Source organism: Alosa pseudoharengus, unplaced genomic scaffold, assembly GCF_046254945.1.
Source record: "Alosa pseudoharengus isolate Yale_2024_CS ecotype anadromous, Long Island Sound unplaced genomic scaffold, YU_APseudo_1.1 YU_APseudo_1.1_scf_21, whole genome shotgun sequence".
NCBI lineage: Eukaryota > Metazoa > Chordata > Actinopteri > Clupeiformes > Clupeidae > Alosa > Alosa pseudoharengus.
In genome coordinates, this window is record NW_027468674.1 from 18,422,650 (window position 1) to 18,435,783 (window position 13,134).

The 13,134-nt window shown below is 42.6% G+C and overlaps 1 protein-coding gene across 1 annotated transcript in view; it reads right to left on the reverse strand.

The window, feature by feature from the left end:
• Positions 1-477: 477 nt before the first annotated feature.
• The window catches only part of ipmkb (inositol polyphosphate multikinase b), a 19,700-nt gene continuing 7,043 nt past the window's right edge, over positions 478-13,134 (reverse strand). The window contains exons 3-6 of the mRNA XM_076298050.1: positions 12,572-12,668; positions 11,008-11,180; positions 1,961-2,042; positions 478-1,557 (exon numbers count right to left, since the gene is read on the reverse strand). Coding sequence (XP_076154165.1) covers positions 860-1,557; positions 1,961-2,042; positions 11,008-11,180; positions 12,572-12,668 — 1,050 coding nt within the window. The 3' untranslated portion in view covers positions 478-859. The remainder of the gene's footprint in view (positions 1,558-1,960; positions 2,043-11,007; positions 11,181-12,571; positions 12,669-13,134) is intronic.

Below are 13,134 nucleotides of genomic sequence, written 5' to 3' on the forward strand. Positions count from 1 at the left end.
GATAATAATAATAATTTAAAAAAACGTTAACATTTATTTCTACCCTCACCAATTTTTACCATCAAAAGGGTTTTTGATTGAGAAGACAGGGTCAATTTGGCAGCAAATACAAATATGGGACAAAAGAGACACACATTCCTAATTGTGACCTTTGAACAGGAAAGAAAAACACTTGGTTAAAATAAAGTCTTCTTAAAAACACTAGAACAAGAGCACTAGGAAGCAAAGTGTCAAAGGTTACAGTGAGACAAACTGCAAGCTTGGCGAAAAATAATTCACCTTTGCCAAGGACCGATACACAAATATCATTTTACCTGAGTAAGATACTGACAAATGTATAAACGGAAAAGAACAAACCAACTGACAAACAAACAAATACTCTCTCTTTCTCTCACACAAACACACACACACACACAAACACACACAAACACACACACACACACACACAAACACACACACACACACACACACACACACACACACACACACACACACACACACACACACACACACACACACACACACACACACACACACACACACACACACACACACACACACATACACACAAAAACAAATATATAAGACCAATAAAGGAAATGCCTTCCGTTTGAGTGCTGATAGTGCAGAGGTTTAGGGCAAGGGGAGCGTGTGTGTGTGTGTGTGTGTGGGGCCACTACCACGCCTCCATGTACAACTGGACAGACAAACGTGTGCCACAGGATAGGACTTTTCACAAAGAGGGGTCTGTGCGTGCGTGTGTGTGTGTGTGTGTATGTGTGTGTGTGTGTGTGGGAGAGAGTGGAGAGAGTGAAGAGAGTGAGATTTGAGTCCCAAAGGTGAGACCTGTGTTGAGCTGCTACTCCCCCACCTCCTCCAGTAGCTCCTGGAGAACCCGGATCAGGTTCTTCAGGCCGTAGATGTAGCCCTCGTCGCAGCTCTCGCTGGGAAAGACGTGGGCAAAGTCGATCATCCTCACCTCTACCTCCTCTCCGCCGGCCTTGACCCCTCTCGTTGGCGTCTTCCTCCTCCTCCTCCTCCTCCCCCCACTGCCCTCCTCTTCCTCCGCTCCGTTATGGTGCTCGCGGTCTCCTCCGTCCCCTCCCTCCTGGCTCAGCCTCTCCAGCCCGTGGGGGATGCGGTTGCCATTCGGTTGCTGGGCGACTGTCGCCGGGTGCCTCCAGGCCCCATTGTCGGGCATCATGGCGCCGTGGTGCTGCCGGGTGCAGGCTTGCTTGTGGAGGGCGTACATGGTGGACAGGCTCTGCTCGATGTTGTTGTTGTACTCAAGGACTACCTGTCTCTCACCACAACCACCACCACCACCACCATCACCATTGCCGCCCCCGGGGCTGAGTGGCTCCTGGGTGCCCCCGGTTGTGCCGGCGGTTACTGCGGGAGGCGGCGAGCCCTCGTAGACAAACAGGAGCGAGCTGGCGTAGAAGTGGAAGCGTTTCTGCTCCTCGAACCAGCCCAAGATCTGCTGCACCTTAAGCACGCTTGCCACTACTGCATCTTTACGCAGACGCTCACCGTTGTGGAAGAACTTAGAGAGGCCTTAAATAGAGGGGGTGGAGGAGAGAGAAAGAAAAAAAGAAAAAAATATGGATGATATGAATGATGACAGACTAATGTTTTTACTTGAGCTTTATTACTGCCGATCATGGCCAAGGGCAGTATCAATCCATCATGAAAAAGCAAAATCACTTCGCCATTAATCAGAATTTTAAGTGACATGACAGTAAATAACACATTTTTATCTTCCTCGCATCAGTTTAAAAGGATTAATTGATTGGGAAAGTGAGATAAAAATCCTTCCCAGCACAGGCCAGATAGAGACGTATTGTACACAGACATGACACCTAAGTGGGAGATCAATTAAATTTGGAATTTGATGTTCAGGCATCAACTGTTAAACTTTTTAGTTACTTTTTTAACTGCTAGTGGAATCAGCCCTTACCTTCTTTCACAGTATCCTGATCAAGACCTCGGCCAAAGTGCTGGTCATACGTGTCAAAGGTATCGGAGTCCAGTTTGTACACCTACAGAGAGGGGAAAAAGACAGAAAGAAAGAAAGAATGAACAAACTAATCACACACACACACGTTTTCTCTTTGCTCACTAGTCATGCAAATAACCTGATATACACCAATTCACCAGTCCTTATTGCTTAGTTGTGTTTTTAGATTATATACTTTAATTACTCTTTCTGCTGTGTTTGTGTTGTCTGTATGCTGCTGAGACCTTGAATTTCCCCTGGGGATCAATAAAGTATCTATCTATCTATCTAATTCTGCGTGAAAATATATTTGTATTAATGTATTTTGTATAACGTATAAATGTTAAACAAAAATTATGAAATTCCCTGACTTTCCATGTCTGGACTTTTGGAATGGAAAGTCCATGTCTGACTTTCCATGTCTGGACTTTTTTTTTTCTGGACTAAAATTCCATGATATTCCAGAAATTCCATGACCCGTGGGAACCCTGATCATTTATTGTTCAAACCAGACCATGTTGAAAACTGAAACCAAAGATTTTACAATGAGATGTAATAGTCATCTTGAATCTTGAATGTTTTACATAAACACAACTCAAAATGTGTTTGGCTCACACACTCAGAATGTGTTTTAAGCCCCCAACGGCATCTTCCAGGCAGCACGGCACGGAAGGCACTAGGGTTAGGCAAGGGTTAGGGTTAGGATTAGGTGCCTTGAAGTCGACGGTCGCAGCGCTGCCTTGAAGTCGACGGTGGGGGCTTAAAACACCATTGAGCGCCAACTTCACAAGTGTAGGGAAAGTGGTGAAAGCAAATGGAAAAGTGCAGATGCACTTTGAACCAACATGGGGAATGTCTCCTCCAAGTGGCGGTGCATGAAAATCAACTGAAATAAATAAATTAAAAAGAGTGCCAAACTTTCGTTGGAAAAAAATGTATTATTCATTTCACAAGGGGTGCAACTTTAACTAAGGCTAAAAGGGGATTAGAGGAGAAAATTCATATTCATGCCCTGAGCCTCTAGGACCCCTCACTGGAATGTGTGTGTACTTTGGTGTGCTTATTTATTTGAGTGAGTGAGTGAATGTGTGTACAGGGAGTTCCTCTCCATCTCACTCCCCATCATGAAGGGGCAATTAGTGCTAATGGGTCACTTCACCCGCGCCACTTGACCAAACTAGATGGAGTGGAGGGAGATGGGTTACTGATGAGGGCTCTCTCTCTCTCTCTCTCTCTCTCTCTCAAAGATGAAGCTCCCCGCGGTGGGAAATAGACAGGGCCTCGTGCCAGAGAGCTCCCTCTTTTAACCATCCCTCGCTCCAATCACTTCATCTTCTGCCTCGGGTCTTTTGTTCTGCCCATCCCTCGGCAAGTGGGAGGTGGTCGCCTTGAGAGAAATGATGAGCTGGCCGCTTAGATTCTAAATGGAATCTTAAGTCAAGGGGCTGGACCATCCTTAGATGCGTTCACATTCGTTAAACAAAGGATTTTTTTTTGTTTTGTTTGAACTGCTTTATTTGAAAATGTTTGTGTAAACATTCTAAATTGCTTAATTGCTTAACCCTACATGTTTGCAGAGAACTAGAACTTCAGGCTGTTTATTCGTAATGTTCCTGTAAAACCTGTTTGTGACTTTGCACACACCGGTTTTAATGGTGTTGTATAGTATGCCCTCAATATGCACAATAGCATGTGGTCCCTCCGGTCCAGCTGACATTCAAGCTGGCTACTCTTTTGTGAGCCATTTTGTTTTGTTTTTTGCAATTGGATGTTGAGTGATCGGGAAGTGCAGACCATGCCTCTTTATTGTACTCAGGTTCCTTCTAAATCAAAGTTTAGCTCAGAGGGACAAGATATTCAACCAAACGACTTCCTCATAAACAGCAATGCAAGCACACGGATGTCTACAAGCGAATGCCGTCGCGTGATGTTTTGTTATCGACTTCCATTAGCTCAAGAATTCCCAAACCTGGGATATGTACGTACATCAACACACAGCCATTTAGCCATTTAGGAAAGTAAAAAACACCCTTCACTTTGGTGAACTACAAACTAATTAAGAGTCTTCCCCTGTGGACTGTGTTTAAACTATGGGAGATTTGCGGTGGAAAGGGTCCTTAGGGAGGTTGCAAGATAAGAGCATCCTGTTTAACTGATAAAGCTAACATCCCTTCCCCTGCGCTAACCCCAGAGGGGCAAGAAGACCCCCTGCCTCTGCCCCGCATTCTACAGATGATGCACTCACATGCTGCCACTATGTGTGCGAGAGATAATGAAGCTAATGTAAGAGGGAAAAAATAAATAAGTAAGGAAGCTAAAACAAGTCATCAGATAAAGAAAAACGTTCCATGTGTGTTTTTTTCCCCCGATGCATGCAACAAGACTAACAGAAAGAAACAAAGAGACAATGTCTCAAGAAGGTCAAGCTGACCCTTGATAGCAATAAAATGTATGGTTAAAATGGATAATAATTTAACTTCAAGACTACTTTTAGTTAGCCATGTAACCCATCTTGGTTTTAAACAAAGACACTATCCCCTCCCCCAATGGAATGCTAATGTGCTGGTTTAAGGCCTATTACTTACACAAGACAAAGGATGCTTCCTTGATATAATGTATCCATGTATCATGAAATGTAAATGTATTCATGTCTGGTATCATTTTGATAGTCTCATTACAAGGATTGTAATGATGTGATTGTGAGAATGTTTGGAACATTCTATAAGTGATATTTCTGATATATAAGATATCTCTCCTCATGCTATTCATATAGGTGTGAAGTGGGTGTGAGTAGGTGTGTCTGATACCAAGTGAAGAGCCAACCAAGTGGGATTGTTCTTGGCGCCATTTTGTTCTTTGTTTAAAACATTTAAAAGTAACTAAACTGCAATGTTTGTCAGATCAGATTTTGGATTGTCAGACTAAGGATGTAGAGCGGAAGAGAGGAGTTGGCTACAGGCCAACCTAGGCCTTTCAGGCCTGGGATAGGCCTACATAGACCATAGACCTTTTTTGTACCCTCTCAGCTTGTAACAGAATAAACCTGATTCCTGAGTTTTCCTGAAGTTCGCCAGTCTAAGATTAATATTAAGTAATTAGTCACCTACAATTACTTTCATGGAGGTTCCAACCGCAGAGATAATATACTTTTGTCGCTGATTCTAAGATGCCGCAGTTTTTTTTCCTTTTTTCTTTTTCTCATCGCTTTGGTGTCAGCTCCCAGGTAAGGACGCTTTTTATCTGCATTTCTTCTTTGGTGATGAACGAAGGTGGATCTGTAAACCCGGGCGGTTCCTGCTAACCACAGTTTGGAATGGGCGTTAAGATATCGGGAAAGACATTCTGAGTGAGTAGACATTTTGGCAAAACCGTAACTTAATAGTGGACACAAAATTGTGCTTCCCCGATTTTGGCAATATTTTGGCAAAACCGTAATTTAATAGTGGACATAAATTTGTGCTTCCCCGATTTTGGCAAAACGTCGCACAAGACGAATTGATCCATATTTTGTAAAGCGTCGATATATGTGTTGGATTGAAGTCCAATGGTGCCTCTTTATTGTATATAAAGAGTAAATAGATTAGCGAGTGTGCTAGGCAACTCAATATTAATCACTGTGGTATAGTGAGCGATCTATTTTCCGCGGTTTTAGGGACGTCAAGTCCTAAGAAGCTACGTAGCTTATGCCCCTCTTTGTTTACAGAACATTTTTATTCCTTCATTACCAAAACAGAATATTAGACAGAACTTGGCGCTGCTGTTTTTGTTTTTATCACCAAGAGCGTATGAGCGGCTAGAATCCAAAGTGTTAAGCTAACACTAGTCTTGTTTTGTTTTTGAGTAGATGTGGTGTTTTGTTTTAGGCTACATCTACACTCAGATGATGAATCCAGGATTCATGTCGTAATCTTTTTCAAGTGTGAAAACAGCTTAAGCTCAAACAGCATAGGCCTAAGCTCAAGAGAGCATGGTTAGGCCTCTTTTAAGTACGCCTGAGCTAACTAGCTGCCGCTAGGGGCGTCTAGATGTCTGTGAGCTAATATGAGCTAACTGAAAAAGCTTGACTAAACTTCTTTTGTTCTTTTAAGCAGGAAATTCTTCCTGCAGCCCGTTTAAAGTTGTCCTCCAGCTCCATGGAGCTGTGTGTGTCTGTGTGTCCAGTATGAATGAATGCGCGTGTGGGCCGGCCCTGTGTGTGTGAAATTTGTTTATTTCGTTATATGTGTTTGTTTCCATTTTTTGTTTCAAGTCCTTCTTTGTTTTCTTGGGTCAAAAGTTTTCACACCTTTTGCTATCTTATCTCACTGCCTTTGTTCCTAGCATCACTGTATTCTATAACCAACCCCCCAGCTTCTCCCCCATGGACACAAAAGGAACTTCACTGGGGAGATATGAACCTAAGAGGAGTGATAATGGGAAACCATTGTTGATTTCAACCATTTTCTTTCTTTCATTTAATTTATCTTTTAAGGGACACATTTTGGGGTTTAACATGTTAAGACATATTTTTTTTTATTTTTGCTTGTATGCCAATGGGAAATGTTTGCTACATGTTTACGCCTTGTTTGATGTGGGCAAATGTTTAATTGAATGGATTCATACCCACAACTTGAGTTTCTTTATGTTTGAAATTACTTTTTATTTGTTTTTAGTGGTGTATTTTCTTTTCTTCATTCATATTGGGATCACAATCTGTTATAGTTAAGAAACTATAAAAAGGGGGAGATAGATGGTATTGACTTGAAATACCATCTAAGTTTACTGGTTTTATTGCTCAAATGGTCATTTTTTTAAATGCCTACTGTTTTGTTTTACTGACCCTCATTTCTAATGCAAAATCTCTTTAAAAGACATGCAGGGGTACCCTACCCACGTGAGTCTGTGGATTATTTTTCTTTTAAACATCTAAACTTAACCAAAGTTTATTTATTTTCTTTATATTGGCCTTTTGCCAATAGATGCAAATGTGTTGTCTCTGTTTGGAGATAAATAGCCCTGCTATGTTAGAAGACCCATACTGTAGGTGTGACTGTCTCCAATTGAGAAACTGAATACATTAGCATACTGTTGTTGACTTGTGAATCTGCATTCACGAGACACTGTTTGACTCTGTTTACACTCATGCTAATGTCTCTCAAAGTTGTTGTGAATCCACTCTCCAGAATCTCTTTCATGCCAGAAGGGACAAAGGGAGGTGTGACATGCCTTTGTCTTCGACTACCACTAAGCAAACATATCAGAAGATCCTTTCAAGATGGCGAATGGCTCCACCAACCAGGCTCAGCTACCACGCCAGAGCAGCAGCCGTGGAGACCAGGCCATGCCACTGGACGAGATTGATGGACCAGACAACTCTGCCCTGGGCTCAGGTACAGCCAGCAGCAGCGGTGGGGGCCAGGCCAGTCATGAGACGAGACTGGACGAGACTCAGGAACCACAGGTCCAACGGAACCTGTGGCAGAAGCAACTGCCATGACTCTGGAAGCAACAAAACTGGACTGACTGAAAGCAACAAAAGGGGGTGCCGAAAGCAGCCTCGCACTCCGCATCATCAAAGACACTCATGGCCCATTGTTCATGGACTGTTTGGACTGACACAAGGGTGCACGCCGAACGCGGCCTGCATGCACACCCTTTGCACTCGCATACACTTACACTGAAACAATGCAGACACATTCAAGTTTCATAAGAGGACCCTTCTTCAACGGAAGAGAAACGCAAGAAGGGATGTATGCTGAACGCTGCTTTCCTTGCTCACGCACACACTTACATTGATTATGGACTGATTATGGACTTTATAAAAAAAAAAAAAAAAAAAAATTGTAAAATTGTTCAAGAAGGCTCATGTTATGGAATCTTATTTTAAACTTCAAGTCATTCAGACTTGAAAAGGGGGAATTGATAGCAATAAAATGTATGGTTAAAATGGATAATAATTTAACTTCAAGACTACTTTTAGTTAGCCATGTAACCCATCTTGGTTTTAAACAAAGACACTATCCCCTCCCCCAATGGAATGCTAATGTGCTGGTTTAAGGCCTATCACTTACACAAGACAAAGGATGCTTCCTTGATATAATGTATCCATGTATCATGAAATGTAAATGTATTCATGTCTGGTATCATTTTGATAGTCTCATTACAAGGATTGTAATGATGTGATTGTGAGAATGTTTGGAACATTCTATAAGTGATATTTCTGATATATAAGATATCTCTCCTCATGCTATTCATATAGGTGTGAAGTGGGTGTGAGTAGGTGTGTCTGATACCAAGTGAAGAGCCAACCAAGTGGGATTGTTCTTGGCGCCATTTTGTTCTTTGTTTAAAACATTTAAAAGTAACTAAACTGCAATGTTTGTCAGATCAGATTTTGGATTGTCAGACTAAGGATGTAGAGCGGAAGAGAGGAGTTGGCTACAGGCCAACCTAGGCCTTTCAGGCCTGGGATAGGCCTACATAGACCATAGACCTTTTTTGTACCCTCTCAGCTTGTAACAGAATAAACCTGATTCCTGAGTTTTCCTGAAGTTCGCCAGTCTAAGATTAATATTAAGTAATTAGTCACCTACAATTACTTTCACCCTATACGTGGCCGAGATACAAACCCAAAACTGAGAGTTCGGGTGTGATGTACTACTCCTGTTGCCTAAAAACCAACATTGACAAACAATACAAACACAGAGTACTGCATTCTGCCCATGACATGAAGGCACCATTAAAAAAAACACTAGATGCGCTTAAAGTATGTACGCTTACTATATTTGTCAATTTGTTCATTTGTCTGTTTATGTCTTGATGTCTGCGTGTGGAGCGCTTTGGGTTGCACTCTGTGCATACAAAAATGCGATGTATAATTAAATGTGACTTGACTTGACTTGAAGTACTCAGATGAGATGTTTATAGCACAGCAAGATGTAGGTACGAGATTCTGTACATGAGTTACTGGTCAATTGTGTTCAGCAGTGGCGTGTGGTATTCAATTCTTCCCTACCCATTCAAACTGGCTTCAATTATTCGTCTAACAGTCGAGGCCCAGGAACATGCTTCAAGCATACAGATCTATGAAATGATTCTATGAGATAGGCTTTTTAGACGTTTTAGTGTCAGTTTCAATATTGATGTGTGTATATCTATGATGGGTTGTGGCCTATTGTCTAGTTGTGTGTTGTCTTTACAGCCTGCATACTGGCAATCTGTATGATAAACAACCATCTGTTCCTCGTCTTACAACACTAAGGGGCCGTTTATACGAGAACGATTGCGAAGGAAGACAACAAAGTATTTTATCATAAGTGCCTTTCGTTTACACGGCGACCCCGCCATCGGGGCTTGAAGACGCAAAAATCTGAAGACTCCTTCCAGAGTGTAGAGTTTTGAAGACGACCCGGGTTGCGTCTCCATCTAAACGGCTAAACCAAAGATCCTTGATTACCTCTCTGGCTAAACTGTCAAATTAGAATGTCTGCGCGTGACGTACCGGCGTTCTATCACACCACTACCCAGCAGACTGGAATGCATATCCAATCGAATATCACATAGTCTTGTGTCTTCATATAAACAAAGATTTCCCCCTGAGAATGCTCGTCTAAACGCAAATAAAAAAATGAAGACAAGACGCCACTTCTGCGTCTTCTCTTTTCATCGTCACCGTATAAACGTAGCCTAAGTCAGCTGAAAAGGTTGCACCTCTGTGAGAACTGTTTTAATTCTGTGTGACTGTCAGAGTGGAAGTAATAGTCCATTTGCACCATATTCATATAAAGGTATAAAGTATCCTTTTGATCCGTCACTGTGAAATAAATGGAGATCAATGGAGCATAGAAAAAGAAAACAAGTCTGAAAAAATGGACCGCAGGTGTTGGGAAAGGACGGGATTCAATCATAAACAGATTTATACGGATGAGGTAAACCCACACGGCGCCGTGTTCAGCAACCTCGCAAATCTGCTCCCCCTGCTCAAGCGGACGTAAGAAATCATATTCCAAAATGCACAGGCTTCCATGAAGTTCACCGTTTATGATCTCATATGTGAAAGAACATCTCTGTCTGCAGGGACACATATAAAGTCAATGGGGGCGTGGGAGGGGGGGTCTTGCTCAGTAGAGAGTTAGTGAATATTCATGTGGCATTCTGACACAATCCTTTCTCAGACGGAATTGAATTTGCATTGAGTATTTGCATGACTGTATTTAGCCTTTCTCTGAGTATTCATTGCTATTTTTTTACAGAATAGGTCTACTTCCTATTTGTGTGTGTGTGTGTGTGTGTGTGTGTGTGTGTGTGTGTAAACTTTTAACCACTCTTCCTTCACTCTAGGTTAGAGTTTAATCATGAAAGCACATCGTGCTCTTGATGCGAATCATCACCATTCTGGGGTTAAGCCAGTGCACATCACCCCACCCCCCATTCTCCTGACAGCCAACACACACACACACACACACACACACACACACATATACAGACATCAACAAATATGCAAGCAAGCACGACATGCATGCACGCACACAGCCACACACACACAGAACCAGAAACACACACACACAAAGGAATGTATAAACCACTCGCAGAGAAACACACACACACGCTTCTTTCCCCTGGTTCCCTGCCTTCCACTCCCACGGCCCTTTTGGCGAGTAGTAATTAAAGAGCAAGTCTGGCGGGAGGACTGAGGAGGGGGCTTTGGAGACGGCCCTGCTCTCCAGCCCCGGCTCATTAAGTCAAATGGCAGGAGCCAGGGGAGAGAGCAGGGGAGAGAGAGAGTATACCAAAACTCCACACTGCTGCTGTAAGCATGTGTGTGCGCGTGTGCGCGTTTTTTGTTTCTCTGCGAGTGTATATCCATTCTTTTGTGTGTGTTTCTGTTTCTGTGTGTGTGTGTGTGTGCCTGCGTGTATGTGTGTGTGTGTGTGTATCCATGGCTGTGTGTGTGGTTATATCCATGGCTGTGTGTGTGTGTGTGTGTGTGTGTGTGTGTGTGTGTGTGTGTGTGTGTGTGTGTGTCTTACCCTCATGCCCAGCACCAGGAAGCCAATCTCCTCCATGAGGGGGTATTTGCGGATCTGCTGCTGCCGCTTCTCCTGGGAGGCAAAGGGGTCATAGCTGCGCTGGCCGATCTTCACGTCCATGATGCAGGGCTTTCGGAAGCGTCGCGTCACGTCCTCCAGACGCAGGTACAGCTCTAGACATCACACACAAGAACACGTACGCACGCACACACACAAACACACACAGGAAACCCATTATCAGTCAAATATCAGAGCACATAAGCCACATTTTCTTTTTGAGTACCTACTCACACTCACACAAACACACACTCAGCACAAGCTCAAAAACCTACAGGAAAAATACACACCAACACATAAGACATATCTGACTATAAGATATACTCACATTAACATATACACAGACAGATCCACACGGACTGCGATTACCATCAATAATCATGCGACAGATTCAAGTGGTATTCATATCATGTTCTCAACTCAAACAGTTTAATCTGTCACGCAACGGTTAGGTGGAATCTGATGGTTTCATGGGACAAAACAATGCAATATTGTGTGTGACTTCAGAGGCAAAATTATGTGAATGGAGGTGACCTGCTTACACAAGGTGACTCCTATACTGCCGCGTGGTTGTCAGCATTTATTATTAGCCTCATTGCTTGAATGTGTCTAAAACAGGAACTAACAACGGAGTCACACTTGTGGTGGATGCTGCAAAGTAGCTAAACCACACATAGACTCACTCCTCCTCCTCGCCTTACATCACTACGTCTCTTGCATGTTTGAAGCATACATTTTCAAACATTTTGTATCCATGTATTTTTATTTCCATTTATTTTCTATATGTACAGTTAAGAACAAAATGATTCATACCCCTGGCAAATATTGATGTAATGTTGATTTTCTCTTGACCAATATGTTTGTTCTGACTGAAAATGACACTGCCACATGCCAAAAGGTTGTAAGACAATGTGGTAGAAACATAGAATCAAAAAAATTATTGTTTTTATCTTTTTTAACATTTTTATTAAAAATGGCATGTCCAAAATTATTCATGTTCATGCCCTGAGCCTCTGGGACCCACTAGAATGTGTGTGATGAGGAGTTGATGCTTACATCTCGTAACAGTGCATCTTCAGTTGTGCTTTATATGCGCTTTTCACTATACAGTAGACCAGGTTTTTCTTGTTCAGTGGCATAATGATTTTTAGCGGGTGTAAGATAGCGATTTTTGGATCAAGCGTTAGACCACATCATATACGCTGATTACAACACCCCTTGGCACAAGTTTTAATAGAAGAGGAGCGCATGGCGAACAAACACTTTATTGAGTGGACGATAAGAATAAGCTTTGCGTCGCGCCACCTTGCGCCGTGTGCACGACGGGGGGCGTAGACTCCCCTATCCTCCTCCATCGCGTAAAGCAGCTTTAATTAAGAACTTTAATTCACTATCCAGCTATCTTCATATACAGTTCATTTATCGCTGCTTTATAACTTTCACTTGTGTATATCATATTTCACACATGGAACAGGAAAGGAAATGACCATTTCTTAACGTCTCTTACCTGCAGGGGCATCAGGTGAAGACCAGGGGCCGAAGTATTTGGGCAAATACCTCTGCAGGTCCAGCAGGCAGGGGTCTACGCTCTCCTCTGAGTAGACCTGGTGGTGGACACAGAAGACAACGTTCATAAACCCCCCACATCTCCTTCAACTCATGTGGGATTGCATGCACTGAATCAGACACAGTCTTCCAAATGTCCTTTGTGGATTTGTAATGACTTGAATAACTTTTACATGCTACTCAAATAGCAGTACCCATTATCAAAAAGGAGTCAAATGGATACTGCTTCATAGGCTGTTATAGCTCAGCACTGGTTCAGCACAGTGTAAGAAAAGTCAGAGAGACGTAGGAGTATTGCTCAGGAGTTACCTAAAGCAGCTTTAAAAAAAAAAAGGGATGGGTAAATTCATCAGTTCTGGTTTCCCTGTTGGGACAGAAATCCACAAGAAATCTATTTGCTAACAGCATGTTTACCCAGAGCTGAGGTGGAAAAACATCTTTTAACCAATTGCGACGCATTAAACTAAGTAAATTAGTGGCCTACTCTGCGAGGCGTGAAACTGT